The 10,643-nt window shown below is 37.9% G+C and overlaps 1 protein-coding gene across 2 annotated transcripts; it reads right to left on the bottom strand.

Annotated features, from left to right (window-relative positions):
- Nucleotides 1-1,330: 1,330 nt before the first annotated feature.
- On the bottom strand, nucleotides 1,331-9,133 carry LOC132142703 (polycystin-2-like). Of its 2 annotated transcripts, none has more exons than XM_059552768.1 (14): nucleotides 8,269-9,133; nucleotides 7,407-7,520; nucleotides 6,833-6,966; nucleotides 6,489-6,739; nucleotides 6,177-6,401; nucleotides 5,034-5,262; nucleotides 4,745-4,915; nucleotides 4,474-4,655; nucleotides 3,629-3,749; nucleotides 3,326-3,546; nucleotides 3,111-3,228; nucleotides 2,738-2,898; nucleotides 2,480-2,627; nucleotides 1,331-2,249 (listed from the first exon to the last, which is right to left on the bottom strand). In XM_059552768.1, the coding sequence occupies exons 1-14, from the start codon at nucleotides 8,630-8,632 to the stop codon at nucleotides 2,031-2,033; spliced, it is 2,658 nt and encodes an 885-aa protein (XP_059408751.1). In that variant the 5' UTR covers nucleotides 8,633-9,133; the 3' UTR covers nucleotides 1,331-2,030. The 2 variants fall into 2 exon arrangements, with proteins under 2 accessions (XP_059408751.1, XP_059408750.1); XM_059552767.1 differs by having other exon boundaries at nucleotides 2,738-2,901; nucleotides 8,269-9,132.
- Nucleotides 9,134-10,643: the final 1,510 nt, after the last annotated feature.

Below are 10,643 nucleotides of genomic sequence, written 5' to 3' on the forward strand. Positions count from 1 at the left end.
CATATTCTGAAGGATCATGTGACACTGGAGTAATTCAGCTTTTCCATCACTTGATTAAATTGTATTTTTGAATAGTTGTAATAGCCTTAATGAGCAGAAGATAAAGCTATAAAATATCTTACAGACCCCAGTTATTTGAATGGAAGTGTGTATATACAACCGATTATTTTTCATGTAAACTTCTACTACATTATATTTTACAGGTGCACAGGAGAACAGCATCTGACCTTCCGAGGCATCAGTTACTCATCCTGGGCTTTCTGGCACAACCACATAGCACTTGACTTTGATTTTTCTCATCATCGCTTACATCAAGCTCAGATTCATTCATAAGTTCTCATAAATGTTCTGATTTGAGTTCGCTTTCTGAATGCCCATACATTTTTTACATTCTGCTCATACAAAATCATTTTGTTCTTTACAGTAAGGATGTAAGGCCCTTTCTTTCTTATTCTATTCAAACCTATCATATCATAATATAAGTAAGAGATCCTACATGATAAGGTTATATTATGTTATGTTTACTGAAATGACTCCTTAATCAAGTTAAATCTCTCTTTCGTTGTTCTTCCACTCACAGGCCTGGTGCTGAAACCACGGATAAAAGCTAGAACTTTGCTGATAACTACGTCATGTCCCTTTATTGTACAGATCTCACAGTGGCTAGAGGGCATTATAACTGGGATCAAGCCAAATAATCAGCACATAATGAGTTTGAGTAGATTTTATTTTTTATTTTGATCGTTATATTAAACTGTAAATAACATTCTGCCAATTACAGAGTACCATACAAAGTTACAACGGTATTTGCACAAATGAAAAAGAACGTTTTTTTGAAATTTTTATTAAGTTTTCAGGAAGAAGTGTGTAATTTCTACTTCTCTAGCAGCACCAAACACTGATTTGTTTGAGCGACCCAACATAACACATCTGGCACATTTGACACAAGTGACTACCTGTTTGACCGTATATTTCTACAAATTCTTTGTAAACAATTTTTTCAGCAGTTTGTTGATGCTAGTTGTGCAGAAACTCTACACTTTACATTTAGGGAATTATGAAAAGCTTTGTAAATCCTACCTTGAGACAAATACACATGGGTTTCCCATGAAATCAGATGCACTCCAAATTGAAGTTTGTTTAAAAATAAAAAAAGTATCAAAATGATTTAAGAGTCATAATTATATAAAAAGAAAACTTAAGTATATATGTTTAACAAAACATGCCACACTTAAAATGAGATGAGTAAGCTTTCCAACTGGTTTCTTCGATACTGATGACTTTAATACTGTGGGTCAGTGAAAGTGTGATTCACATCTAAGTATATACTGCATTTCAATCAAACTGTAAACAATGCATTCAGTTATAGCAAGATACAGTACAAAAAATCTGATATAAAATATAAACATATGAACAAACGTGATAAACATATGTTCTTAGCCATTTTTGCATTGGCTTCTACTGATTTTAGTGACCATCAGGTTCACATAGAATTTACTTGAATTTTTTGGTTAGATGTTATTAGTAATTTAATGAAAACGGACCATTGCATACTGTGAATGAGTTGTAGCTTATTGAAGAAATAATAAACTGAATAGAAGTGATCATAGCTAAGATTGCTGGAAAAAGCTAAATGTACCTCAATTTGAAAATGCCTTTAATTGTACCTAGTTAATAGAAGCAAACCAAAGCTAAGCTGCCACTGACTGACCTTAAGATCGAATTCACTTTATATCCACAAAAAATTATTTTCATTAAGTAATAGTGAGACTGTGTTTTAGAACTTCCTGGTCGCATAAAAACCATATATCTTAATTTTTGCATTATAAAGCCCCATTTAACTTTAATATAAAGAAATCCAAATAAATAGCTTTTTTGCAGGACTATTTAACTCTACTGCTGTGGCTTTGAGTTGGTTCTTTAAGACTTTTAAGTATGTTTTGCCAAGTGCACTGCACCAGACGTGGCACTGGAGAGCAAATTGTGGACTTGTGGACTGATCTGTAGGGATGTTTTTTCAATCAAATCATTCACACGTGGGCGGCCCCACCATCCGGGCCCTCATTGGACAGCGAGGAGGGTGAGCGGGCACTGCGTGGGTGGAGCTGAGCAGATGGGATGATGGGAGTGGCCTGACGGTGGCTCACCTGTGACATGGTGTCATCAGACTCCCAGCGCTCCAGTTCTTCTCTCACCAGCCGGTCCATTTGCTCTCGGTGCATCTCTGGATCCCGGCCCAACCTCTCATCCTGAGAGCATGAGATTGTATATTTTACTCTAATCCACAACTGAACATGAAAAATTACTTAATGCTGATTCTCAAAAGAGATAGATCTATCTATCTATCTATCTATCTATCTATCTATCTATCTATCTATCTATCTATCTATCTATCTATCTATTTCATCAAATATTTTTGTGTGGTTTTCACTAGGTTTTGTTTCAAATTTGGCATAAGGTTAAACATTTGTATCATCACCTCCATGACTCCATTCAGGATCCGTCCAAGCACATCCCTCCTCTTCATCTTGGCTCTCTCCATGACCTCTAACTTCATGATAACGGCATCAATCTTTGAAACGATGCTGCCGATGGAGTGCTCCATGCGGTCCACTCGACGCACGAGCCTGAAGGGCCACATCAGGCACAACATACTTTTCATTTAGCGCTCTAACATTCAATATATTGTGAAAACGTAACGCTAGCTAAAGGATGTTGAGGTACAGGTGATGTTTACACTTGGAACTCCTCGTATGACATGCCTCCTGAGCTGCTGCCACGGCGACGAGAGCTGTGTCCACTGTCCTCATCGTCATCCTCCTCTGAGTCATCCTGGCTACGAGAGAGGCTCCGCCCACTCACTGGCCTGGGCAGCGAACTGTGCTCCAGATCCAAGTCCTCCTGGCGAGTGTTCAAGAGATACTAAGCATCCGCTCCATTGTGATTTAGAGATTTGCTTCTTTATTTGACATGTTTTAACTGTGTTCTTGAATTTTTTTGTAGCTCTGAAGGTCGTGGGTTCGATTCCCACCCAGGACAGCAAGAACTGATAATATGTGTACAAATGCAAAAGCTAAACTAATTATGTAAGCATATGTTTTTCCACTCACTCTCTCTTTCTCCAAGTCATCTCTCATTTGCTGGTGCTCGTGTTCAGTCAGTTCCTGATCTCCATCAAGGTCATACTTGGCAAAAATGGCTTCAATCTCAGCATCCGAATGGCCCTTTCTGTGTACAAATGCATATAAAACAATTCTTACTGACAGTTAAGATGCATCTGTAAGGGGTTTAATTGTATCATACAGTGGGGGTAAATGGTTCTCACCCCCTGAGGTCTTGTCGGAGCTCATCAACGCTGAGTTTGCCTGCAGCCTGGTGTAAACTGTCTGGGATGTCATTGATGGAGGTCTTCTTCAGCTTGAGTTTGACCATCGCCCTGTTATAGCCCTTCTTAATGAGGTCTGTGATCTCCATCTCTGACCTCTGCTGGGCCATGTCAGCTTTCACCTCAGAGTAAGTATCATTGATAATGGCCAAGAACACATTCTGAACAAAACAAAAAGCTTAGTGAAACATTTTTAATGTAATATTTTTTTCATGTAATTTATGATGTTTTTCTAGTGTTTACCAGTAGAATCATGAAGATGAAGAACACAAAGGTGGTGAAGTAAATCGGCCCCAACACGCTGTCGGCCTCCTCGATTTCTGAGAAGTCAAAATCTCCAAGAATGATCCGGAACTGTGTGAAACTGTGAGCAATGGAAACCACCAAAGTTAATAATATTCATAAAGTATTACAATATTTTCAAAACAAAATGTCTTAAAGGGACAGGTCACCCAAATATAATTTGCTGTTCTAAACCTGTATGACTTTCTTTCTTTTGTTGAACACAAAAGCAGATATTTTGAAGAATGTGGGTAATCAAACAGTTGCTGGTCCCCACTGACTTCCATAGTACTTTTTCAATACAAACAGCTTGAAGGTGAGTAAATGATGACAGGATTTTCATTTTGGGTGGACTGTCCCTTTAAAAGTAACTAACCGAAGAAATTTACTGATTTATAATTAAATTAATAATTAAAAACAAATATTCTTTCTAAAAGAAAAATAATATTACAAAATAAAAGTGATCACTTGTGTATATTTTATGACATGCACATTTCAAATTTTCTTCTCTGTTCCAACATCCGAATTATCAGAAAAAAATGTAAGGCAGGGACTGTAATTAAATTACATTTTCATTAAAAAAAAGTACAAATTAAACATATACATGGGTGAATCATACACAAGAACATCTTTAAAATGCATTTAGAAAATAGATAGAAAATGGTTTAATTTCATAACCTTGTATTAATTTTTTTCTAATTAGCTGACAACTAATTGTTATGTTTTGTGTATTACTGTATATTATTATTTATATAATACTATATTTTAAGTATATTCTTGGTTATTTAGATGCCTCCAAAACTCACATGCAGGCCTGAAAGGTGCTGAAGTCGTTAACTTGAGTTCCAAACACTAAATACGCCAGCTGAGCGTAGGCCAGGAACACGATGAAAAACATGATAGAGAAGCCCATCAGGTCCTTGGCACAGCGTGACATGGTGGTGGACAGCTGATTCATGGTCTTATTGAAATTAATAAACTTAAAAAGCTGTGGGAAATGCAAGATGGTTGTATTTTGATTAAGCGACAACAACAAAAAATCATTTTTGCAAGTCAAACGTTGAGATAAGATCTCACCTTCACCCATGAGAGGAAGACAATGATGGCAGCCAGGTTGTTGAAGTGAACCTGAAGGCGAGCAAGCGGCTCAAAGTTGGGGTATGTGTTGTGGTTCTCCAGCAGGAAGTGAAGTCTGTGACTGACCGCTGAAGTTCTGCAGATGTTCATAATGATGGCTGGAACGCTGAGCTGTGACGATGATGAACAAGATGATCAAAGACCAATGCATCATACTCAAATGACATTGGCTGGAGTAAAGCATACATATGCAGTGTCTCATAATCTATCATTAAGCATTTTGACCTACTGCAACAATGACAACATCCAAGCAGTTCCACAGGCTCTTGAAGTAACGCAAACGATGCAGGCGGATCTCTAGAACTTCTTCCACCAGGTAATACAGCACAAAGAGGCAGAAGGCCACTTCACACATCCCCACAAAGTAGTCCCAGCTGGACACATACCGGATAAGACCCACGGTCTGGAACTGCCAGGAGGTCATAGCGCCCCCTGTGGCTGGAAACTCCACCAGCAACCTACAACAAAGCAGTGAGTGACAGATCTTTGAGGCAAGGTTGCATACAGAGTCAAGAAAAGTAAAGCATGGATGCTAAAACTTTGCTATATTTTATTGCATAAAATAACTAGGGCTGGTAATAAAAAAAAAAACTATTAACGTATTTGACGCACTTGCCCAGCCCCAGACCTATGTGGAACATCTGCCATTTTATATAGTCGATTGATGACTAATATGAGGAAGGGCAACAACTTACTGCATTTTGTCTCATTTTTACAACACATAGTTAAGAAATATCACACGAGCTGTAGGCTAAATGCAATATCACACGAGTGCAAATGTATTAAGAATTAATATTGTGTCATTTTAGATTTTAATATTGTGTTATTTTAGACACAATGTTGTCTGTTTTGCTCAATTTAGCCAACCAAAATATGAAGACAAATCAGAACTGTTCATCCCTGAGCAACCCACAGCGACATTTCATGTCTTAATCCACCGTTTTGAACGAATTTGGTGAACCATTGGACGTTGTTGCGTTGGATTTGAAGTGGCGCTGCACAGATCGAACGGTGTTTGACATCAAAGTACCGCAAGAGCAATTCAAAAGCACAAGTAGCCGTATGCTCTCTAAGCTCTTGCGGTACTTTGATCTCACACACTGTCGGTCGGTATGGTAAAAGTAGAAGAATGTTAAACCTACATTATATTTTATTCTATAAAAAAACTTTATAAAATATAAATCTTTCTTTTACGTATATAAAGTTTACAAAAAATGGAGTCTGTATGTTAATGGTTTGGGAGGAATTAATTGAAAAAAATTATAATAATAATAATTGGGATTCTTGGTTTAGAACACAATAATTTTTAATTGTAACAATCCAAAATGAGCAGTGAGTCCTGTGCGCTTACAACACACATTCAGTCCATTACCTGACAATACAAAACAGGTTAACGTTGCCATTGTAGATGGAGAAGTCCAGGAACACTGCTCTAGTGCCACGATCCAACCAGAGGTTGTTTTTTAACTCCTGCAGCTGACTGGCTGACTTCTCTCGAGTGCGTGACAGGTCCTGGTAGTAACCTCCACCACCATAAGTCGACACCTGACCCCAGTAGCTGCTCTCACCCAGACTGCTCTCCTCTGAGTACCTCCACCTGACAGATAAACGGCATAATAGACCTGTTCAAGACCAACAATCAACCACTATTTTTATTATTCAAAATATACGTCATTTTACATACGCTGTGCCATTTTTCGGTCCGAACGGTGACTTATACTCATTGGCAGGAGAATAGACACTGTAGCAGTCGTAAACTTCATCCCGCAGGTCCTCATGGACAGAACAGGACTCATTGTGTACTTTGAGTTGCCGGAGACGTGGGACACCCAACAGGAGGTTCTCGTAGTAGATCAGACTCTGGTTTTCTGGTAGGCTCTTACCGTTGTACCACAACTCCCAGTACATGCCATCAAGAAAGGGGCCTTCTGTGAACTACGAATAATGTTTTCATTAATGTCTGTGATGCAGTTAGAACTAATCTGCAGTTTCCTACTGTAAAAGAGCATTAGTCAGTGGAATAATTACTTTCCAGAAGTCCTCCATGGTTGAAAGGGTCTTGAAGGTCGTGGGTTCTCCGCTTGCCAGTGGTGTATCCAGGAAGAGTTGGGACATGACTTTGGTGTAGTAGTACATGTTGGAGCTCACCATTCCATAGGTTACTAATACAAATATCAATAATGTGTTTTAATCAGAACAACATGTTTTGTTTCTGTAGATGGTAGAGCATATTGGAGAGCAGTTAGATGCTCCTTCATTTTCACTATATAAAATGTTGTGATTTTTTAATATGGATGCATTTATTTGTGTTCCTGTAGCTCAAGCTGTAAAGCATGGTGCAAGCCAATGTCATGGGTTCAATTCCCAAAGAATGCATTTACTGATCAAATGTACTGTACACTGTATATGCAATGCAAGTTGTTAAAAAATCTGTCTGAAAAAGTCTGAAATGCATAAAAGCAAAATGAAAATCCATTAGAGCAGATTCTAAATACTCCAAAAAAACAAATGTTACTCTAACATGTAAGGAAAGGAAATGTAAAAGAATTACAAATATTAATGTAACATGGTATCCATTAACATATGTAAGCATGCAACCTACATATGCAGAGGATGACCAGAAAGAGGATGTAGGTAATCATTTCTCGAAGGACGGTTTTCAGGTACATCTCTCTGTTACTGTTGCTCTCACCCAAAAGACGAGTGTCCCACAGCACTGAAACAGACAAAGAAATGAAGAAATACATTTTCCATCAATTCACGAAAAAACACGTTTACCTAGTCATCTGAGACTACATTTTCTGACTCAAATTTTAAAATGTGACGCAAAGCTGAATTTTCAGCATCATTACTTCAGTCTTCAGTGTCACGCGATCATTCTAATGATCATTTGCTGCTCAAGGAACATTAATATTATCAAAGTTGATAACCATACATACATGTTTTTGGGGGGTTTTAGTTAGAAGGAACAAATTATAAACAGTACACATTAACCAAACACCTTGTCATATTTAAATGTTACTTAAAGGGATACTCCACCCCTAAATGAAAATGTTGTCATTAATCCCTTACTCCCACGTCGTTCCAAACCTGTAAAATCTTTGTTGATGACTACTGATGGCAGATGGACTATTCTGATGACGTCTTTCATACTTTTCTGGACTTTGACAGTGTAACTTACTTGGCAGTCTATGGGACAGTCACGAGCCTCCCGGTTTTCATCCAAAATATCTCAAATTGTGAACAAAGCTTTTACGGGTTTGGAACGGGGGTAAGTGATTAATAACAAAATTTTCATTTCATGGGGTGGAGTATCCCTTTAAGACAGTATTGTGGCCCTTTATAAAGATATCTTTATGAAAGTGTGACCCATCCTCCTAAGGTAATTAGAAGTTTTTCAATACATGTGATTACATAATCAGAATAGTGAAACATAACTACATAAATCCTAGCGAAAGTTTGACCTCTTATTTTCGCCAGTATCCTCTTCCCACAGCTGCGGTGTTCTTGTGCTGGTGGAGTTGGATACAGTCCTCTGTTGATCCGCGCACTGACGCCAGAGAAGCTCCCGGGTCCCGGGCTCGCCGGAGGCCAGTCCGCTTCCATCATCCCTTCCTCCGGTTCGAATCCTGGGTTATCCCGGCTCCATGCCCGTCGGGAGCTGGAGGTGGGTGGAGAGGTGCTCTCATCGGGCACTCCAAGGCCCACTTCTTCATGATGCATTTTTTCCATTTCGATGCCTTCATAAAGCGGAGAGGATGCAGGGGCAGCGGGGGCAGATGCCGCCTGGGCCTGCGGTGCTTGAGGACGGACGCGACTGGAGCTCATCGTGTCATTTACAGTAACTGGATATTATGAACAAACATCTTCATTTTAGTCGCTCTTTAGCCGGAAGCTAGTGCAAAATGATGCCAAAACAAGATTCAGAAAGTCTCGAATTCGATTTCCACCAAGTCAAGGATATCGAATAGTTATTGTTTCAGTTTTTAAAAAACTCGAAATCCACTTTTACGACGTTATGCAATAGAAAAATGCGAGAAAATCCCAGTGAAAACTTCATACCACAACAAAATCCGCAGAAAGGTAACGTTATTTGTCAGGAAGAAGAGACGCTTTGAAAATTAAGAATAGTTTAAGTTATACTTGCGTATTTTTTCTCAAAAATAACTCTGGGTCGCTTCAGTCCAGCTTTTGTGAGAGGGGAGAAAAACAGTTTTCCAGTCCACACTCAGCCATCTTGTTCTGTTCCCAGTTGTTTCCAGTCTGGAGGAATCCAGTTACACTGACATCAACCTCTGGAAACCTCTCCATCGCCTTTATTTAATGCAGCTCCTGCCTTTCTGTCCACCACCTTCACTGACACTCACAAAATTATAAGTAATATGTAAAAAAAAAGTTATAAAATAATGGCCGCACATTTGTATCATTAGGTCTAAAAGAGTGACTATACATTTGTTTTAATCGCTTTAAAACTACGCGAATTCACACACTCTGTTGTTGTTGTTTGCAACTCTTGCTGCCAGGCAACAAGATTCTCTCCAGGATTGGATGAGAAGTGTGTGACGGTTCGATGAACCAATCAAAACTTCAAACAAAAAAACTGTACTAGGGTCTCTTAGCTATATATATTTGCTATATATCAGTTAATTACCACAGAAGTTAAGTTTTAAATAATGACTTCCAAAAGTACTGTAAAACATACGAATATAAGGGGAAACTTATTAGTTTCCAAGCAAGATTAATTTTTAATGAGCCAAAAAGAATACACGTCACACCTCTGTTTATCAATTTGCACTGGCTTCCAATAGCTGCTCGCATAAAATTCAAGGCATTGATGTTTGCCTACAAAACTACCACTGGCTCTGCACCCATTTACCTAAATTTGTTACTTCAGACTTATGTGCCCTCTAGAAGCTTGCGTTCTGCAAGTGAACGTCGCTTGATTGTGCCATCCCAAAGAAGCACAAAGTTACTTTTACGGACTTTTAAGTTAAATGTTCCCTTCTGTTGGAATGAACTCCCCAACTCAATCCGAGCAGCTGAGTCCTTAGCCGTCTTCAAGAATCGGCTTAAAACACATCTCTTCCATCTTTATTTGACCCTCTAACTTTAACACTCACTATTCTAATTCTATTCTTAAAAAAATCTAACTACCTTTCTAATCTTTTTATATTCTATTTTCTTTTTATGCATTATGCAATTGTATATGTATGTGTGTGTATGTGCAAAGAACTCTAACTAGCTTGCTCTATTCTTTTTTATTTTTATTTTTTATTCTATCTGTTTTCTTTTTATTTATTATATTATTTAAAATCCCATGCTATGTGTACTGTGTTAACCTAACTGAGACTTGTTATAGCACTTATATATCATTGCTCTTTTTGTTGTTTTTGATTGCTTCCACTGTCTTCATCTGTAAGTCGCTTTGGATAAAAGCGTCTGCTAAATGAATAAATGTAAATGTAAATGTAATGTAAACTGCTACTATATAGTGATATTATGTATAGCAGGCCTTTGATACTATTTATAACTAGATAGTAAAGTTTGAGGTCAAACCTTAAGTTTAAAATGTTAATTTAAGTAGAAAATAGTTCTTTAAATAAAATGTTCTGTTATTCATGTATAGAGCGACTACGACAGATCTGTTAATTTGGTGATTGATATCATGCTTTACTAATTATGCCTGGTACTTATTAGTATTAAATTTTATTCTAAAGTTAATTACTTTCTGTGGTGTTTGTAAAACATGTCAATAGGTACTGCCTGTAGTAGGCTATATTTGACTTATAGGCCTAAAAACCTATACTTTGACTTTAGACTTGATGACTTTGACAAGCTT

The sequence above is a fragment of the Carassius carassius genome, chromosome 6, assembly GCF_963082965.1.
Source record: "Carassius carassius chromosome 6, fCarCar2.1, whole genome shotgun sequence".
Classification (NCBI taxonomy): Eukaryota; Metazoa; Chordata; class Actinopteri; order Cypriniformes; family Cyprinidae; genus Carassius; species Carassius carassius.